Below are 21,449 nucleotides of genomic sequence, written 5' to 3' on the forward strand. Positions count from 1 at the left end.
ACTGATAAAGCAACGGAGGCTTAAACAGAAACATTACTATGTCTGTATTGACTGGCTGTTAAATTTTTCCCCTCCCAAATGCAACGAGATGCTTAGTGTTAAGTTTCCGTATTTTCCCTGAACGCCCCATCGGCAAGTGTCACGTGTGTCAAAGACGCGACTGTTGTATGTGCCCTCAGAAGAGAGACTCAGGCAGTGTGCATATTCATTGAACCAAGTTAATTCCTCGGGTCACTCAAACTTCTTTTTTTGTTTCTTTTGAGTTTTTTACAATTTAATTGCACATTCAAACAGTCGTCAATATCACCTGTGAATATCAAGTGATTAATGAGACGTAACAACATAGCTTAGATATACAGACATCAATATCTCGAACTTTAATATTAGCATATAATTGAACATGGTATCGATTAATTTGGAAATTCACATAAGAGGAAAACTGCATTCTTTTGTTTCGTTTTGGATGTAAGATTTATTTATATTTCGGCTTCCTTGAGCGTCGTGATGAGCCTGTAAGGCAAAACTCGGGGTCAAATCTATAATGTATACCTGTTCCTTTCGGTAAGGCTTGGTAGATGAGCTAGCTACCTAACGGCTCGGCGCTGTTGCTAACACATGCTAACTATACCAGCTCTCCAGCTTGATGTGTCTGAGAGCTGATAGCCAGCGCACTGGCTTGCTTTGTATGATGCCGACTACAGTTTAACTGTCCATGCTAGCGAGCTAAGTGTGTGAGGAACGTGAAAGAAGAGAGGCTTGGCAGCACCCTCTAACACCACCACCACCGGCAGCATCCACTGGTAATCTTGACTACGGCTGTCTATTGTCGCTAGCTGAAGTTCCTCCTCCGTTTGTGGATGAGGTAGTTTAGCTAGCTCAAACGAACCGGGGCGGCAGTCTATACATGTCTATCTCTCGACCACGAGGCGAGCTGCGAAAGGCAAATCTTGCAGTTCATGTTTCGCCAAGAGGTCGGTGTGGCGTCTTTTATTCCATCCTGTTCGTATCTTTTCCAACACGACAAGAGGAATATGTCCAGATATAACATATACAGCCTGCTGGACTGGATCTACGGCGGGGTGGACCCCAAGTTTGAGGGCAACGGGGGCCCCGAGTGTGCTGCCTTCCTCGCTCCACAGCAGCGCATCAGCGAGAGTCTGGTCATCGTCCTCATCTCCCTGGTGGAGATTCTGGTGGCACTGAAGAAAATAAACATCTCCAAAGAGCTCAGAGTAGCCGGGAAAGACTGCATAAGGGCAAAGGAGGATAGTCTGGGCAAGAACCTGTTGCTGGTTACTCTGTGCATGACTTTCGGAGTGGAGGTTGGCTTCAAGTTTGCAACCAAGACTTTGATATATCTGCTGAATCCTTGCCATGTCGTCACCATGGTGCAGGTAAGCATGACACTGGAGGGAAAGAACTGATGTGTGCCCGTTAGGATTACGAGTATGACTAGTGGAGATTTATTAGAAGATGTCATCTTCTCTTCCGAGCTGTCTTCTCAAAGCTGATGGGTTGATGGGGTATAAATTTTAGTGTGCTGGCTGGACTTCGAAGGCCTGGTTTTCATTAACTGGTTGTTGACCTGATCTCACCCATCTCCAGCTCTGGTGGAGCACCCTGATCGATATTTTGCAATCACTGTCTCCTAATGGGTTTATGGCGCCTTGAGATACATGAGCATGCTTTTTATTGAGCCATGCGAGGCTTAGAACAGGGGAAGAAATTATGAACTAGTGTATGTACAGTGGGGCAAAAAAGTATTTAGTCAGCCACCGATTGTGCAAGTTCCCCCACTTAAAATGATGACAGAGGTCAGTAATTTGCACCAGAGGTACACTTCAACTGTGAGAGACAGAATGTGAAAAAAAAATCCATGAATTCACATGGTAGGATTTGTAAAGAATTTATTCGTAAATCAGGGTGGAAAATAAGTATTTGGTCACCTCAAACAAGGAAAATCCCTGGCTCTCACAGACCTGTAACGTCTTCTGTAAGAAGCTTTTCTATCCCCCACTCGTTACCTGTATGAATGGCACCTGTTTGACCTCATCATCTGTATAAAAGACACCTGTCCACAGCCTCAACCAGTCAGACTCCAAACTCCGCCATGGCCAAGACCAAAGAGCTTTCGAAGGACACCAGGAAAAGAATTGTAGACCTGCACCAGACTGGGAAGAGTGAATCTACAATAGGCAAGCAGCTTGGTGTGAAAAAATCAACTGTGGGAGCAATCATCAGAAAATGGAAGACATACAAGACCACTGATAATCTCCCTCGATCTGGGGCTCCACGCAAGATCTCATCCCGTGGGGTCAAAATGATCATGAGAACGGTGAGCAAAGATCCCAGAACCACACGGGGGGACCTGGTGAATGACCTGCAGAGAGCTGGGACCAAAGTAACAAAGGTCACCATCAGTAACACACTACAACGGCAGGGAATCAAATCCCGCAGTGCCAGACGTGTTCCGCTGCTGAAGCCAGTGCATGTCCAGGCCCGTCTGAAGTTTGCCAGAGAGCACATGGATGATACAGCAGAGGATTGGGAGAATGTCATGTGGTCAGATGAAACCAAAGTAGAACTTTTTGGTATAAACTCAACTCGTCGTGTTTGGAGGAAGAAGAATACTGAGTTGCATCCCAAGAACACCATACCTACTGTGAAGCATGGGGGTGGAAACATCATGCTATGGGGCTGTTTTTCTGCCAAGGGGACAGGACGACTGATCCGTGTTAAGGACAGAATGAATGGGGCCAAGTATGGTGAGATTTTGAGCCAAAACCTCCTTCCATCAGTGAGAACTTTGAAGATGAAATGAGGCTGGGTCTTCCAACATGACAATGATCCAAAACACACCGCCCGGGCAACAAAGGAGTGGCTCCGTAAGAAGCATTTGAAAGTCCTGGAGTGGCCTAGCCAGTCTCCAGACCTCAACCCCATAGAAAATCTGTGGCGGGAGTTGAAAGTCCGTGTTGCTCGGCGACAGCCCCAAAACATCACTGCTCTTGAGAAGATCTGCATGGAGGAATGGGCCAAAATACCAGCTACTGTGTGTGCAAACCTGGTAAAGACCTATAGTAAACGTTTGACCTCTGTTATTGCCAACAAAGGTTATGTTATAAAGTATTGAGTTGTATTTTTGTTATTGACCAAATACTTATTTTCCACCCTGATTTACGAATAAATTCTTTACAAATCCTACCATGTGAATTCATGGATTTTTTTTTCACATTCTGTCTCTCACAGTTGAAGTGTACCTCTGGTGCAAATTACTGACCTCTGTCATCATTTTAAGTGGGGGAACTTGCACAATCGGTGGCTGACTAAATACTTTTTTGCCCCACTGTAGCACATTTAAAGCTTTTTAATAAAGTAATAGAAGCAAATTGATTCTAAAAACCACAGTAAATTCGGTAGGAAAGTACAAGTTTGAGCCTTGTTTTAGAGTCTTGTTTGGACATCATTGTTCCGTGTGTTAGGGAGTTGGTCCAGTGCTGCCATGAAAGAAGACATCTCAAGTTCAGCCCTTGGCTGTGAAACCAGAGCTGTCCCCCCTCTTTGTCTCCAAATATTATTTTATGAAGCTGTTGTATCAACAGCCTGTAAGCCAGTGAGGTCCATTCCAGCCTGAGGTCGATGTTAAACTCTTCAGATGGCTTTTTGACATTTTTTTAATCAGCATTAGGGAGCTGTGTCTTTGCTTTTATGTGTTAGATAACACTTAGATCATGGTAAATGGTAAATGGACTGGTTCTTATATAGCGCTTTTCCACTCATCTGAGCACTCAAAGCGCTATACACAACTTGTGCATTCACCCATTCGCACAAGCACATCTTTCTAAGTGCTTTAAAGCTAACATTCACACACATTCATACTCCGATGGATGCATCGGAGAGCAATTTGGGGTTAGTATCTTGCCCAAGGATATTTGGCATGCAGACTAGGGGAAGCCAGGAATCGAACCACCAACCTTCCGATCAGTAGATGACCTGCTCCACCACCTGAGCAGCCACCCCATCATGAGTCAAAATATGCAGTACCTGCTTGTTTACACATGCAGACTGCTTGATCTTCATGGTGCATGACTGCCATGTGACAAGTCACAGCAACAGGTCGCAGCGAACTATTCATCATGAAAATTGAAGAGTAGAGCAAAGCTGATGTGCTCAATGATGATGGATTTTTCAGGTTTCAGGGAGGTAGCATGACAACCACTGGACACTGAAGAATTGCTGGCTGTGATGAAAAATTGACTGACTGTAGTAAAATGTCCTTGATGTAAGGGCGAGATGGACAGCAGTGTATGTGTTGTTGGTGTTAAAAGGGGCGTGATCATATGAGGAAATGGGTTTTAAAAGGAAGTTGCACAGCTTTCACAACTTGTGAAAATCATCTACGTATAGTTTTTTTTTTCTCCCATCCAGAGGAGGGGTGGGTGAGGGGGTGTTGGCACCGGCACCAACTGATTATTTGTAGCACGTGCTTGCTGGAGCTTGAATCTGATGTGGGGAGAAAAAAAGCTGGAGAAGAGAAGGCGTCGTGCATTCCTGCATTCTTGCTTTATTAAAGGTAGTGCCTGTGGGCTCGGCTGTCTTTGTTGAACACTCTTCTAAAGAAATCATGGCTTATTAATTGTTTTTTGTTTTGTTTCATGCATGCATGAGCTCCTACTATGATCACACATTCCTCATGTTGCATCTCTAGCGTATGGGTGTGGTTTTAATCCCTTTTAGGCCTGATGGAAACCTCAGATAAAAACATCTAAAGAGCGATGCAGAGCTCTCCAAGCACCCATTTATTTCCTGTCTCATTTGAGCTTGTTAAAGCTGTGCATCTGGAAACAATAGTGAGTTTCAGGTCACTCTTAAGTACACTCATTGAGGAACGAACACCAACTCTGTGCTGTTGAAAAGAAAACACCCTCTCGTTGCTACACTGCGTCAGTTTGCGTGCCTTTCAGTGTTGTTATGCAGCAGCTGGTTTTCATGACTGTTAACCAAATCCACATTCTGAAGAGGACTGGCATTATTCTTGAAAACACAATTTGGTGTGCTAGTGAGTTTGATATTTTCCTTCACCGAGCACAAAGCAATGCGACTTTGGGAAAATGTGGCGCTTGTTGGCAAAGTCATAGTATCTGTAGGTGGAGGAATAGAGGCGGTGTCAGTAGGAGCGTTTACAGAGCAGCAAGTATGAGCAAATATCAAGGTGAGAAAGCCCCACAGGGGATGGAATTTAGAGTGTGATGACTGAGTGCTTCACATCCAGCAGCACGGGTTTTTCGTACGTTTTCCACCACATAGTACCGCAGCCGTCATCGTGGCACGCTGAGGGTCTCCCGACTGATCAGTTTATTGTCGTGTATTTCCGTTTGAGGCCAGCGGAAATGGGTGGGGCTCCATAAACAACTAAATCAAATAATGGGTATATCAAGTTGGAGAAATCGATATATGGAGGGGCACGCGCTTTATGATTCTTCTATGGCTTGCGATTGGTGCTAATACGAAGACAGTATGAACTTCCTAGATTTCTAGATTTCAGAACTAGCTTGCACAAAGATGAAGAACAAAGAGCTTGAACATAACAGCTATTAAAAGACCTATTATACAAATTTCCAGGTTCATAGTTCTGTGTGATGCTTATGATGGACCTCTGTGCAAACTGTTCATCAGTTCGACCTTACTGGGGATTTACACTTCAATGGGGAATCAAAAACACCATGAACCCAGGAGGAGAAAAGTCCCAGCATTTATTTTTGTTTGTTTCCATCACGTATAAAACACCGGGACACGACCGCCTGGTAGTGTAGTAGTTAATGCCAGCACTGACATTTATGCTTGTAACCGCTTATGTAGGTTACGTTGTATGTTCTACATAGATTCTGTGTTGAACTCTGGTGCAGTCCCTCTGCGGTCTGAAACTGAAACAAGCCATTCTGTTTTTATCAACATAAAGAAGTTTTTTCATTGGCTCTCCCTCATAAATATGTTTGTATGTGAGCCACCTGCAGCCCTCTATCACCTTAAGTGGATCAAACCAGTGAAACGTTTAGAGTGAAAGTGTTTACACAGCAAGTCCCACAAATATCTTCATATAAAAAAGTGCAGTTTTAATAACAATTCTGGTTTTCTACATGACAGAAATTCTGCTGTAAATGAAAGAAATCTGTCAGCATTTCTGAGCTGTAGCTCTAAGCTGTGTAAAATTACAAAAAAATGTTGGTATCCAAGTTTTTCTTAATTCACAGACAGTGGATTCGCTCTGAAAATGGAAAATTCTGTACTAAATAGTCATTATGTTATTTAAATGTTTATTTGTTACTTCAGTGCACTATAAATGGCCATGCAGGTCTTTATCAGTAGGAAAAGCTGTGGGAAAAAAATCCTATTTAAAAAATACAGTTAGTCTAAAATCCCTCTTTCACATTTTCTAGTGGGCCAGATTGGAGTCTTTGGCAGGCCAGTTCTGGCCCCTGGGCCTTATGTTTGACACCCCTGGCGTAGAGCCTTGGATTCTGTCTGAGCTCTTTGCTTGTCATCATAAGTGTTCAGGGATAAAGGTTAAAGGCATTTACATCCATACAGTGTAATGTTTATACGCTGTCCAAATGAGGCATTGCCTGCCACTGGATTCTCCCTTTTTCTTCTTTTTTTTAAAGGCACACGACCTTATTTTATCAAGTGAACTTTCTTCCCTTGTAGATCTTGCCAGGCACAGCTGAACTCGCAGCTAACAGATATCACGTGGGCACGTGATAAATGTTGCTGTCGGCTGCAGGAAACATCAAGTCATCTGTCTGCAAAGCAGGTATCTTGCATTTCTGCAGCAGCTTTCAATGGATGCGCGTAGGCTGCCGATAATTGATGTACCGCAGTATTAACAGTCTGTGTATGGCAAAAATAATCAGCACCATTATAACAGACCATTGGCCTCACCGTTAGGTATAACCACATTTAATGTAGCAGCTGTCGCAATAACCCTGAGCATCACAGTATGTTTACTCACGTGCATCACACTCGAAACACTGCAGCATATCACTCTATGGTTGCTCTCGTTAAAAGGAAGTCTGACTTATCAGCAATGATGTCTTTTAATCTATAAATAACTCCTTTATCTTTCTATGCAAACAACTTTCAGCTGTACCCTTACCTTGACACAAGTTGGTACACACTGTGAAGGTAGTTTAAATTTCCCCATCGTATTCACCCATGCTGAACTATATTTGTCTGCAAGGTCATGTTCTCAAATGTTATTTATTTTGTCTTGTTGAATGACTGCTTTCCCTTTTACTCCCTGTAATTCCAGTAAATGCTTCGAGTCAACACTACTTAATTATTGTTATATTTATTTCTGGCCTTTTCCTTCTCCACTGCTAGTAGAAGGGCAACAGGAACCTGACAATATTTGGGGCACAATGTTCCAGCAAGCTGTACCTTGAGATAAAATTGTATTTCAGCTGTAAAACTAATAGGGAGAAGCAGCAGTTAGACTTTATTAGTGTCTTTATTAGTACAACAAGAGCATCAAGGCTGGTTTGACTCATTACTGTGACTATACAAGTGGAGATAATTCTATTAACTGTTGTTTTTGTTGTTGTTGGTTTTTTTTTTTTTGGGGGGGGGGGTGTATTATTGGTGCTCCGAGCTTTCTTTGCAGTCTAGACCCTCTCTCTGGCATTTATTTACATAGTCATATTTATTTACTCATATTAGTTCTCCACATTGTGGACACTCTGCTCCGTTTCACAGCCAACAGCAACATGCCTGGTTCTCTGCTCATCCACTTAAATATAAAATATCAAATATGGAGTTAACTATAGTTCGTTGTATGTTAATCCTATCAATTGCTTCATCTAGCTAGTTCTGGCTAACTTTAGGGCCTTGATATCAAAATATGTTTAAACAAATAACCTGTTGCTAGGCAACCAAGGATGCCATGAGCATTTTTCATTGATTTCTATGGGTGTCAAAATGACTCTTTTAGCAATTCTTTGTTTCTTGCACACCCTGAAATTCACTATATGATGAATGAACCCATTTTAGAGTGAAATCTGACACGCTGGTGTTTTTATTTCTAACAGAATTACATGGGTTTGAAAATTACAAGGGTTCTATGATATGGGAGCATTTTGATGCACTTGTGCGGTTGAGGTTTGCATGTTTTAGTGTGGTTGACGACTACAAAAACAACCGCTTGCAATGCGTTGCTTATTGAGCACATGACGCACTGTGTGATGTGTTTCCTACAGAGAAATCCTACAGCTGTAAACTGTGTAATAGACCAGAATGAACAAACTGGACTTATTACAGATTAGCTTCACCAACTTTAGCTTCAGTGTATGTGAGGAGTGGGCCCAGTTCCAGCCTTGTTAATCCATCCTACAGCTCAGGTAACAAAACAGGCTCTCATATTAATTATGAAAAACTTGCTTCACACAATTCCGTCAGCACGCTAAATAGTTAACCAGCCCAGTTTGTTTCCTTTCAGCAGCAGAGCGAAATTCACACTGCATACCAGTCTGTCTTTTGTCACTGAACTCGCATCCTGGAAGGTTCATGGTCACAGCTCTGTCAATGTTCACAGCAATCAGGAAGTCATTTCCTGTCAATGCCAATTAACTCAATGAGCATCGAAGAACATGCCAGTGATGACGCACGGGAGAGAACTGCGTTTCCCGTTTGGACCCGTCAGACACCTGAACCAGGAAATAAAAATATCTAGTACCTACATAATAATTGATGGCCTTTCTCAGAAAGCGCAAATATGATTCATTTCTGTACCTTTTAGTTTGTTCAGTGAAAAAATGAACATCAGATCTGGCATTAACTGACACCTAATTTTTACTGTGCATACCTGATTTGCATATTTTTGTACTTGCATCACAGCAGATTTTATACTTTTTTTTTTTTTCTCCTTTCTTTGTTTTTTAATCCAGGACTTCTTTGAAAATATACAGCAGTCACTGGATTACACTTAAGTAGTCCTTCTCACCTATAAATAGGATCATGACTTCTTGGGCCAGTGTCCCACGCAGAGATCAATCCTAGTTATAGGCTTAAGTGGGATTTTGAATTGAATTAACTCAGAACATTTTTCCCTGAATACTTCTTGGATCAGACCCAACCTTAGCATAGTTTCAAATGAACTCAACTTATTTTGATTGAGGAATATTAGTGTCCGTCCAAGGTTGGAGTGCCAGCATGACCACATGATTTTTTTTTCTTTTTGCTTGCATAAAGTCAACAATGAGAAGTGTTTATGGGCTAAATCTTCTTGCTCAGTAATTTGCATGAAATCCATTTCTGAGTCTATTCTCTTGTGTGCTGTTAAAGTAGAGCTAATGGCACCGCTGGAGCCAAGACCTTTACTGCTGCCACATACAGAAAAGCATCCACTTACTTCTCTTAAAAATGTGTGCAAATACAACCCTTTATAACATTTGACATTTTATAATATTATGTTAATGTTATTTGCTGAATGTTGACTGTCAGTTTTTTTCTTAGTTGCCTCGTACTGCAAAACTATGGAAGTTGTCGTTATAAGAAAAATGCTTCAGTGAATGTTGTGAATCATATACTTCTATCCTTCACGGCATTAATGTTCAAATAAAATAATACTTTGCAGTGAAGGCTACCCTAAGGCTCTGGCTAACAGTCAAGCAAGGAGTGACAAACATAAGAAAGGCAAATTTAATGTTCTCCTCTGATTCTGTGGTGCAAAAAGTGAACAAGGTCAAGCCGTTACAAATAAGTAAAGGATCAGAGGGTAAAGTGACACTAACGCCAAAAGGGTAGCGTTACACTAGCGATTAACAGGTGCCATAAACTGGTGATTGGCTGGAAGGTGATGGAGAAAATGACGGCATCACTGCCACGCTCAGGCAAAATATTAAATCGTCACATAATATCAAAGCTGATTGACACAGAAGTGTTCATATGAGGCTGAAATGAGCTAAAGAAACCTTACATAATCTGTACAACCAATTATATGCAACATTTATTTGATAATAGCTCGCAACTCTATGGTATGTTTATTTTATAACGACTTCTTATTCATTTAAAATGAGACTTGAGGGCTCCAAGTTGCAGAACGTTGTCTAATTGCTTTGATAGCTCAGACATGAGACAAATTATCAAAGTGACAACGTTTAACTGCCAGCAACGTACAGCCAACCCCTGTTTACAATGGAGGCTGACAGTAATAACGTCTGCAGGAACCAACAAACTGTCAGCTTTGGCAAGCACGTTTTATCCACGGCAAAACATTTTCACGCATTGTTTCCTTCTCGTGACTTTAATGTGGTGTTTTAAAACGCGAAACATGACTCACGTGTTAGAATGAGGGGAAAATATATAGAAAAGACTGAAGATGTAAATATAACTGTGAAAGTCGGGGTGTTTTTTAATAGTCCCACACATTGCAGATTAACAAAGTTGATAGGCATGCTGCAGATCAATCCTGGAGACGCATTTAAAACAAAAAAACAAACCAAATATAACAACCGCGTGTTTGGAGAATGAATCTCGGGTCAGTTTCTTTTCTGTAATTGTGTTTCCAGCCTTCAGGCAAACCAAGTTTTCTTGTGTCAGATGGTGTTTTGAACAAATTCCTGTTTGAACTCTTCTCGGGGCCCAGTAGCCCAATCACCAAGGACAGATTGCAGGCTGTCTTTTGATCCACTCTCCTTTACAAGAATAAAGTCAGATTGGTGGTAGAAATCATTTTTGGCAATGGAAATCTATCAGGAAGTCACTTCTCCCTGGCTTCACCTTTGTTTTCAAATGCTGCCTACCTTCTCTTGTGAAATCTGACTTCCAAGTAGTGAGCTGTAAACTGAGATTGTTTAGCATGAAATCGGGTTATTAATGCCAACACCCAGCAGCTCTAATGCCTCAAATTCCATCCTAATTGTGGGCCTATCCTCTTGTCTGAACCTCTTCTATGTATTTTTTTTTCTTGATTTGGACTAAGGAGACCTCACAGTTGCCTTTGGGACGTTCTGTTCAATGCTTCTGCTCTTATGTTAGCACAAACTTGTTAAAGCAGTTCATTTTCTCTTGCAGAACTCGGAGCTGAAAGCTCTTAAAAGCCTTCGAGCTGTTCCATAACAACCGTATGAGCTTAATGCAATAATGTCGTTGCTCATTTCTCTCTGCTTTCCTCAACAGATCTTCCTGCTGGCCTGCCCGCCATGTAAGACAGCTATGGTTGTGTTCAGGTGAGCATACGTGCACTCCTGGGTTCTTCCTGTTTAGTGTTTTCAACTTGTCGTCTACATTTAAATTAAACTTTAAAGGTCTGAATTGGCAAAATATAGAGTTTTTAGTGCAGACTGTAGAAAGGCCACGACTGCCATATGAGCCGCTTGTCCTGCTGAATGTAACGTCTAATGACTGGGCAGACAAAGCTCATGGTTTTTGTTTTCATATAATCCAAATTGTGGTTGACGTTGATTGTAATTACTTATTGGTTTCCACCATAGTAAGCAGTTGTATAGTAATGTATTTGTTTGGGTTTATAGTCTCCTCTTTAACAACTCATCCGGTCTGAGCAGTTAATTATTCAGGAGAAATGACTCTGGTTTTGCCGGTGGGAACACGATGTGGGATTTACTCAGAAATAAATACAAGCAGGGTCACTTTCTGTTCCAGTAGCCCACGGGAGCCTCACAGTGAACACAGTGTACAGAGTCATAGCAACTTTATGAAACCACAAAAAGCTGGTTCTTACATGGGATAGAAATGTGAAACATTCCCCAATAAATATCCAATCGTTTGAAGAATTACTGAACTTCCAACATTATTTATCCACCAGGTCAAGATGTTCTTTGACATAGAAGGCTAGTTCATTTGTTGTCGTAACAACATGTTTTCATTTGTCTCATTTATGTAAGACATAGAGTCATAACCTTTTGTTCGAGGCGCTTGTCATTTGTTTGTGTAAACATGGCATTTTACTCTGTGATGGTGGTGTGGAACCAGGCCCACTAACTGAAACATGCAAACCTCAAGTTTATTTCACCACATTTACAGTTTCAAAGTGACTGCCGTGTAGAACTAATCCTGCTACCCACCAAAGAGGGTTTGGTCTTCTACCTGCAATGAGCACAGCACATAACAAGTTTAAAATAGATCCTTTTTTATTGTTTTTATATTTGACATTTTTGATGTGCTACATTTCCTGTGACTGCTTCACAATAACAGTCACTGTGCCTTTCTGTAATGTGAAGTAGTAGCTGCTGGAAACGTTTGCTTGTTGCGTGTAAAGCGCAGATTCTCCTGCAGCAGCAAATGGTAAATCTATGTTTAAGATTACGTCTTTATCCCTTTTATGTATGAAGGCAGTTCAACAAGCACTGGACTGTACTTGCCAAATAAAAATTGTAAAATTAGCAGGAGCAGGTGTAATAGTTACTACATAAAGTCGAAGTTTACGCTACAACAGTATCAGAGGTTTAGGTCTTGGCCTATGTATTAATTTGACATGGAGTGACATGCAATTAATTACAGTGGTGGAAAAATATAAGGTCGCTAATGCTCGTTACGCTTTGTAAATTTTGAATTTGAGAGAACCGCTTTTCAGAAGAGTGACAGCCGGACTTATTTGAAGCGGCATTACTTCGGCACTGCTGTTTTCCCGGCGACCTCGTCTGTCACAACGGTTATTTTGGCTCATTTGACAAAAAGAGCAGTCACAGGAGATAGATGGAGCTCCACACTCTGACACACAAGCTCCTTGGCTTCTGTTCTGCATTTGGAGCCTCTTAACATCAATGTTAGTGCAAAAGACACATTTTTCCTTATGCTGGGTTTATTTATACAGGTTTACTAAATAAGCATCGCAACTCCCACTAGGAGCAGATAGGCTATATGTGTGCGCTGGATGGTGCAACTAAAAGCTTCAAACCAAATTATACTAATTAGTCTGAATGAGTAGATGGATGCACTGATTTGTTAAATTGTGACATCAAAGCATTTATTTTGAGAGTGATCGCCTGAAACTTTACTGACCTGACTTTACACAATAAGCGCTCCCACAAGAAACTGACCCTGACAAAGAGTAAGATACAGCTGCTGCTAACAGCATCAGGGAGGAGTCTGATTGGTTTTCGGCAACATGGGATAGAATCTAAACTGTCCTCCACCTGTTCCTCTGTCCCTTATATCAGCTGTAATTGGTTCATATGTCAGTAGTGGCAGAGTTTTCTATGGGTTGAATGCTTTGGGGAGGGCAAATGGCCTGCAGAAGTCAAGAGGGGAGTGTAGTAATAACAGCCCTTTTTCCCCCTCTCCTATTCTGTTTTTTCCTCTTTTCTTTCATTGATGATAAATCTGAAAGAGATGCTTTAGACAGACTCACACTTGTTAGAAAGCCTTTATTGTTTTAACCATAGCTCAACCCCGGTAACTTCTCTCCTCTGCGCTGCTCTGTGTCTGGAGAGGGAAGAGAGCAAAGTGACACCAGAAGGGCAGGAGAGAAACTAACATGACTCAAAGGTTTACACAGATTAGGTAAATAGCAAGTGACCTTGTAGGTATTTTTAATGTCTGTCATTTTTATTGTTTTCAGGCTGCAGGTCCACATGTTGAATGGTGCATTACTGGCTTTAATGTTCCCTGTAGTCAACACCAGACTGGTAAGTAGACCGTGATCTTCAGATCTCATTTATGAGAAGCCCCTTCTAGCCTTCGTTAGGTCTCCAAGGTGTACAAGGTTAAGTGTCGCACTCATTGAGCAGCTAAACGAATGTTATCACTTACCTCTGGAACGGCGATGTTGTGTTGAAAAAGACTACACTGTGTCTGTGCAGGTATCATTGGTTTCCTCTATAATATCGTAAGCTCTAGAACTTGCTGTGTAAAGAGACCTATGATGATGATTATGTTATGATTTGGCGCCGTATAAAACAATTGAATTAAAATTGAAAGCTCTGACTCACTCAAGGCGCAGCTTGAGTGAGTAAGAAAACCTCGTGCAGGAGATATTTCACAAATTTAAACTTGATCTGTTTGAATGAAGTCACTTTGGTAAGTTTTAAACTTAAAAACACGCAGCATAGCCATTAAGACTAAGTGCTTTTCCTTTTATAACAGTTCTCACAGAAATAAGGCTGAGCTGTTCTGCCATATCCGCAATTCCCTATCAGATAAACTTGTTTTTCTCAAGCAGGGAATGAAGGCTTACACAGCTGTTTTGCATTTTATAACATCAATAAACTTTATATCAGTATTTCTTACAGAGCACAGTAAACTATGATTGCACCCTGAACATTACGTGCCTGCCAACCAACAGGAAAAGAGGCAGTTTACATCAGTCACTTGTAAATAAAAAAAACACTGTGGACAAAGATCTCATGTGTTTCTTAAGTTATACCATTAAAGGGAACCCATATTATGCTTTTCTTTATTTGATGTCTCATATTAAACCTAGCACCTGCTCCCTTTCATGGTCCACACTGTGGATCATCTGTCTCCGTCTAACCCTGTTCCTACCATTCTCCTCGGTCACACCAACCCTTTACATGTCCTCCTGCTTTACATCCATAAATCTTCTCTGTTGCCTTTTCCTGCTGCCTGACAACAGGACAAACAAAGGGTGTTGCCATATTCAACATCTGTTGTTCAATATTTGCACTGCATCTGTCCTCTGCACATATCCAAACCATCTCAGCCTTCCCTCTAACTTTTGTCTTTAAAATGTCCATGAGATTCACTTGTTTCTAAACTATCCACTCAGTGAAATTAATTTTAAAGTCTTGGGCTCTGCAGCTCTTCCTGCTGTCTTTTTGGTTGTGCCACTGTTTCTAAACCAGACATCATAGCAAGTCTGACTGCAATCTTGTAAATCTTCCCTTTCACTTTTGCTGCCATTCTTCTTTCATAAATCACCGTGACACTCGTCTCCACCCACTCCACCCAAAGTTTTAAAAAAAAAAAAAAAAAAAAAACATGGTCAACATATGTACACGTAATCCCTGAGAAATGAAAGCTCTGACTTCAAACTGCCGTAAACACTCAAATTTCATACATTATTATTATTATTATTATAGATTTTGTATGATGACAGTGATCATTAATGAGGCCATACATTGTTAGAAGAAAGGTGCCTTATAAAGGCAGCTAAAATAGACAGACGGTGTACCTGCTGTCCTTCCATCTCTTTGTTCACTTGGGTAATGTTGTCTGTCATGGTTGCTTGTTAAGCAGTAGCATAGCTGGTGACTGTGAGGCCAGTGGTCTTTAAGATTTCAGGGCCCAGAGCAAGTTGGGGGCTGTTCTGCTGTATCTGGGTGCTGTAAAAGAATTAAAATGGTTTGTTTGCTTTTCATTTTCTCAGCTGCCATTTGAGAAAGAGATCTATTACATCCAGCACTCCATGATGTACCTGGTGCCTGTTTATCTTTTCAGGAAAGGAGGTAGGTGTTTCTTCATTCTGACTTTTCACATGTCAGCCGAGCAAAGTGATAATATCTCCATGGATGGATTCACTTTTTGAGATGCTGTGGATACCAGCTTTTTGTTTTGTCTGTTCAGTGTCTGTTACTGAAAGATTGTTTGGTCATTTCCACTTACATAGATGATACTGAAGAGCAACTATAAAACCAGTTTAACTAAAAGAAGTTCTCTAAAGAGCTTGGAAGGAAAAGCGTCTGGACTTCTTTAAGTTGCTTGAAGACGTTTCACCTCTCATCTGAGAAGCTTCTTCAGTTCTAAGTTCAAATGTTGTCGAATCCCAGATTTAACATGTGTCCTAGGGGAGTGTCCCCCCAAGAGGGTCTTGAATTCCCTGTTGATCCTCCACCTAATCACACGAGGCAAGATGTGAAAATGGGTGTAGGTCACAATCAGCCAAGGTTTCGGGTGAACCCGCTATAAAAGCCTAGCTCTTTAGACTACAATGACCTGGATGACATAAAAGGAGTCTCATACATAGTTGTGTAAAGCGCTTTGAGTGCTCAGATGAGTAGAAAAGCGCTATATAAGAACCAGTCCATTTACCATACAACAATATACAGGAGACCCTTTAATACAGCTAACTTTCAAACAGCACTACTAAATTGCTCAATCTCCATATAGCAGATTTCATACTGCTTATGGCTGAAAATACTGCACCTCTTACACGTTACATCTATAGGAACTGCCATTGGTGCTTAATGTCAGAGAAACCCATACTACGAAGCACCAACTGCAGTTTCTGTGCTGACGATAATGTCAGATGTGGTTTGGGACTCTGCAGTTATCATGTCAGCCAGCAGTAATTTTGACAGCAAATTTTGATTTAGTTAGGACCTATTTGGACCATTAAAAAAAACACACACACACACACACAGGGACAGATCATATGTGCTCATCCAACCTTACAGTACAAGGAGATCACTTCCAAACTTGTCCTTCCTTTCAACACAACTTGATTATGTCTGATTGGGTTTCATCTCTCCAGAATATTTTCGTAAAATGTTTAATCACTGAAGTGTCAGTACATTTCATCATAGTTTTTGCCCTCCTACATTTGTTTTTATTTAGCTATCTTCTTATTTTCGCCCGATGATATAAGTCATAGACAAAAACTATGATGAAAATCATTGGTCAACAAAATTAACAGTGGTGTCAGAAGAGCGTTGGTGAATTTTGCATATAGTGCATTTCAACAGTTGTGATCCCCACTCTGTAACTTGGCATGGGCTGAAGTTTCTGTTGCTCCCAGATGCAATAAGACCTTTTACGGGTAACTGTGACATTTCATCCCTCCCAGACATTTCAAACACTGACTTGTTGCAACGGTGGCTTCTTATTACAACAGAGCGAGTACAGAGTTCTTTAAAACAACCTATTTTTCTGCTAGTGTTTGTATATGTGGTAATGGGCACCAAAACACCTGAATTTCAAAGATTAAGAGACTTTGTCCCCCTTGTCCATGTGGTGTCCCGACTGACAATGTCTATGGTAAAACTTCGTGCTTACTTGTAATTGTCCACTAAGGGAAAAACCAGTGTGTCCAAGCCATGTGACTGCACAACTTTGAAAAAAATTCACTGACAGTTATTTTGTTCACACACCATCACTTGAACCTAACCACCAATCCCCAACCCGTCATGGCAGATGCCTACTCCTCCCTGAGCCACCTTGTGCCATTAGTTTCTTCCTGTTTAAAGGAGAGTTTTTCCTTCCCACTGTCGCCAAGTGCTTGCCCATAGGGGGTAATGGTTTTTGATTATTAGGCTTTTCTCTGCATTATTGTAGGGTCTTTACTTTACAACGTAAAGCTTGAGGCCACTATTGTTATGATACTGTATTAGTTAAAGTTCAACTGAATTATTGGACTAATTTTGTGATTATTTGGCAACAGTAGGTCTATTATGCATTAGACATTATTGAAAGCTCAATAAAGCACAATAGAGAGCCTTTGAAAGCTGGATATGGACTTGGGTATAAAAAAGCTACCAGGTTATAGTTTCTGATTCTGGACTTGGTGAGTGATGCCTTTTTTTGTAGCTCATGGTGATCCACATTCAGAAACGCTCAGTTATGTTTACTCTCTGGAAGTTTCACTTCTACTTTGTTAACTAGTCTTATTTTCTTGTTGTGTGCCTCTTTTTGATTTTGCCAATCTCAGTAAACTAGTTAACATGGTACCTAAAAATTATTTATGCAACGTGTTGTGAATGCAGACAGATTTGAACATGAGCACAGCTCTTACTGAAGACATCTGAGCTGTTAAAGCCCAGGGGTTGATAAAAGGAACTAAATGAGTGAGACTAAAGCAGGACATCAGTGGGAGCAACGTTTATTCAACTTTATTCAAACCTTGATCTGTAAGCACAGATGACAGTGCATCTTGTTTAACTGGTAAAACTGACATCGATGCAAATTTTCAAGCTTGTAACCCAGTAATAGAATAGAAGTGCCTGATCATGTTTATTAGTAATGTAACAGAGCTCGACAGATGCGGTTATTTTCTTGCCTATGCAAATCCAATTCCAGAAAAGTTGGGATGCTGTTTAGCATATACATAAATGCAGAATGCAATGGTTTGCAGACCTCAAAGCTGTAATTTCTTCACAGTAGAACACATTTTAAATTCACACATTTTACATGTGAAAAATATTAGCTAGTTTTGACTTTGATGGCAACAACAAAAAGTGAAAATGGGCAGTGGTTCTCCATTCTGCGATAAACTGCATTTACAAATTGTGGAAGAATTTCAGAGTAATGTTCCTCATCTACAGTGCATCTCTATCATCAAAAATTCAGAAAATCTGGAGAAATCTCTGTGCGCAAAGAACAAAGAAAACCAATATTGGAAACCTGTGATCGTCATTCCCTCAGTGTGCATTGCATTAAAAGCAAAAATGATCCTGTCAGACTGTAATTTCTGTCCCATTCACAAATGCAGCTTAAAGCATTAAATTGCATTACATTTACAGCATGCCAATATCTTCAGAATTAAGGTTGTACAATTAGAGCACATTTGATACGACTTCCTGGCATTTGTCCTCCGAATGCCAGCAATGAGCAAACAGGAAAAACCAGTTTGACACCATATCCTGTTTCTTGTTTTTTCTGCGGTTCCACTTTCTCTCTATAAACCCTGCTGACGTGTTAAGGACACATAAAAGAGGAAGTGTATAGAAATAGCTTTTGGTTCTTCTCTAGTTTACATGTCGTTATCAAACAGGTGGCCAGAACTGGCACATATGACACATTTTGTGTGTTTGCTGTCTCTTTAGCTCAAAGTGTTTCTTTTTGCAGGTGTGTACAAGCCTGAGCCTCTGGGAGATATGTGGTGGGCTGTGCTCTCTACAGGCATCCTGTTCTTCTATCACTTCACCTTCCTGCAGCTCCTTGGCCTGGTAAGATAGAGCCCTCTGCTGGACACTGTGTGCTATTTCACTATATTTTTATTACACCATCACTGCCTTAGACATAAAGTTGTGGTAAAGCTTTATGATTTAAAAAACAAACAAACTGAAATTGTAGGTTTTTGTCTTTAAAAAAAATAATAATAACATAAACCTAAAAGTAGTAGTTACACAGGTACAGAGGGAAAAAAGTATTTCAGCATTGGTCTAGACTGTTAAGGTCTAAGCTTAATGAGCAAGCCCTTGTGAAAATACTAGATATTTTTGTTTAGAGTTCACAGTGTAGCTAGAGCTGTTCATCCATTCACCCATCCACTCTGTCATAGGAGGGGTTGGAGCCTGTCTCAGCTGACATTAGGCACGGTTCACCCTGAGCAGGTCAACACTATCGCAACCATTTACTCTCATATCCAACTTAAAATGACCAACACGCATAACTTTGAACTATGGGTGAACACGAGGAGAACATGCATAAAAGCTGAAATGCTGACAACTTTATACCTCTGCCAATCAGCGCTATTGGTCAATTTAAAAATGAAGAAAATGTATATTTGGATTTAAAATTATGGCCTTTATCTAGAGCTAGAAAAACATTACACACTGCAGTTAATAAAATAGAGCTTAGTTAAGTACTCTGGGTGATTTCTCATTGAGAAACATGCATTCTTTTCCCCCAATATGTCCTGGATAGTTAATCATCTGTCCATTTTTGGATTGGTCTGCAGCAGGCAGCTCAACAGAGACAGCAGGTATAATCATTGTCATGTTTTTAATCAATGCATGCCTGAACTGGTCTGCACAGTGATGCACACATGTTAGGCCTGTTTCTGAACACGTGATGTGCTTATGAAAACCAACAAACAACCTCTTTTTCCCATTTTACAAAGTTAATACTTAAATTTTGACATAAATAATTTACAATAAGTAAATATTAAAACCGAAAGAGCTGATTCGGATCATTTTATACCAACTTGTACAAGCAAACTGTAGGTGCATTTCCTTGATGCTACTCTTAAAAATAATAAGTGAGTAATAAAAATAAACTAAACAGGGTGTCACTGGGGTAGAAAGGGAAGAGTGAGGTTTATTTGTAATAGAAGCAGGAAAATTTGGCAGGTGTAGGCTTCTGAGCGATGAGGGCCAAACTGTGACAGCACAGGCTCAGAGCTTCATGTGGACTGTTGTCAGGATGCTGTTGGTAATACTTATCAAAATTCTTCAAGGAAGGACAACCTGTGTACGAGACAGTTTCATGACAACAAGAGCAACATGGGTAGTGCGAACTCTTCCCATATACATTACTCATTTTCACTCACATACAGACAGGTATGCGCTCACTGGTCACTTTGTTAATTACACGGTCAGACACCCTTTTGTCTTCAGAACAGACTTAATTTTTCATGGCACAGCTTGAAAAAGGAGCTGGAAACATTCCTCAGAGAGTTTAGTCCATATTGACAGGATAGCATCACACAGTTGCTGCAGATGATACAAATATCCTGTTGTATCAAATCCCAAAGGTTCTCTATTGAACTGAGAGCTGGTGACTGGAGGCCAGTGAGTACAGTGAGCTCATTGTTGAAGAAAGCAGATTACGGGGTACGCTGTGATTATAGAAGGATGGACACGGTCAGCTCCATGTTTGGCTCGTTCATGTAGCCTGAACCACAGTCTGACTCTGACTCGACCATCTGAATGACACAGCAAAAATCAAGAGATCAGACCGGGCAGCGTTTTTCTAATCTTCTGTCCAATTTTGCTGTGCCTGTGAGAATTGTAGCTTCAGTTTCCTGTTCTTAGCTGGCAGCAGTGGTAGCCATTCGGTTAAAGGTTTGACATGCTGTGCGTTGAGAGATGCTCTGCTGAATACCCACAGTCCAGCCATTCTCCTCTGACCTCTGGCATCAATGACACATTTTCACCAACAGAGCTGCTGCTCACTGGGTATTTTCTTCTTTTCAGACCATTCTCTGTAAACCCTAGAGATGGCTGCTTGGGAAAATTCCCAGTTAGGTCAGCAGTTAATAAAATACTCAGACCAACCAGTCTGGCGCCAACAACCACATTCAAAGCCACTTAAATCACCTTTCTTCCTCATTCTGATGCTATGTTTGAACTCAGATTGTCTGTACCATGTCTACATGCCTAAATGGTATTGAGCTGCTGCTACCTGATTGGCTGAGATATTTGCATTAATGAGCAGTTGAACAGGTGTACCTAACAAATTGTGTGTGTGTGTGTGTGTGTGTGTGTGTGTGTGTGTGTGTGTTATTGTTAGTCATAAATCCTGAGATATTAACGCCTAATTATTGATGATCCACTGCCCCGTATTCAGTCTCCCTGTTTTGATTGTTCACAACTTTACAGTTTATACTCAAAGTTATGCATGACAATCTCCTATTTTGGACCAACATTCAGTTTATTTTCTGCTGGATGCAAATCAGCATTATTCCCTAACAGCAAAGCAATTCATCAGCTTTAAGTTCCAGGGTGTTTCTGGCACAAAGAGGGCAGAGAGTAGCTGCTTGATTGAAAAATGATAGTACAGAGTAATCAATGAATTCTGATTGTAAGGACCACAGTGCT

The 21,449-nt window shown here is 40.8% G+C and overlaps 1 protein-coding gene across 1 annotated transcript in view; it reads left to right on the forward strand.

The window, feature by feature from the left end:
- Nucleotides 1-218: 218 nt before the first annotated feature.
- tmem164 (transmembrane protein 164) overlaps nt 219-21,449 on the forward strand; it is a 32,892-nt gene continuing 11,661 nt past the window's right edge. The window contains exons 1-5 of the mRNA XM_085175360.1: nt 219-1,394; nt 11,173-11,222; nt 13,574-13,640; nt 15,341-15,419; nt 18,754-18,854. Of these exons, the coding sequence (XP_085031486.1) occupies nt 957-1,394; nt 11,173-11,222; nt 13,574-13,640; nt 15,341-15,419; nt 18,754-18,854 (735 nt within the window). The 5' untranslated portion in view covers nt 219-956. The remainder of the gene's footprint in view (nt 1,395-11,172; nt 11,223-13,573; nt 13,641-15,340; nt 15,420-18,753; nt 18,855-21,449) is intronic.

This window comes from Neolamprologus multifasciatus, chromosome 10 (assembly GCF_963576455.1).
Source record: "Neolamprologus multifasciatus chromosome 10, fNeoMul1.2, whole genome shotgun sequence".
NCBI lineage: Eukaryota > Metazoa > Chordata > Actinopteri > Cichliformes > Cichlidae > Neolamprologus > Neolamprologus multifasciatus.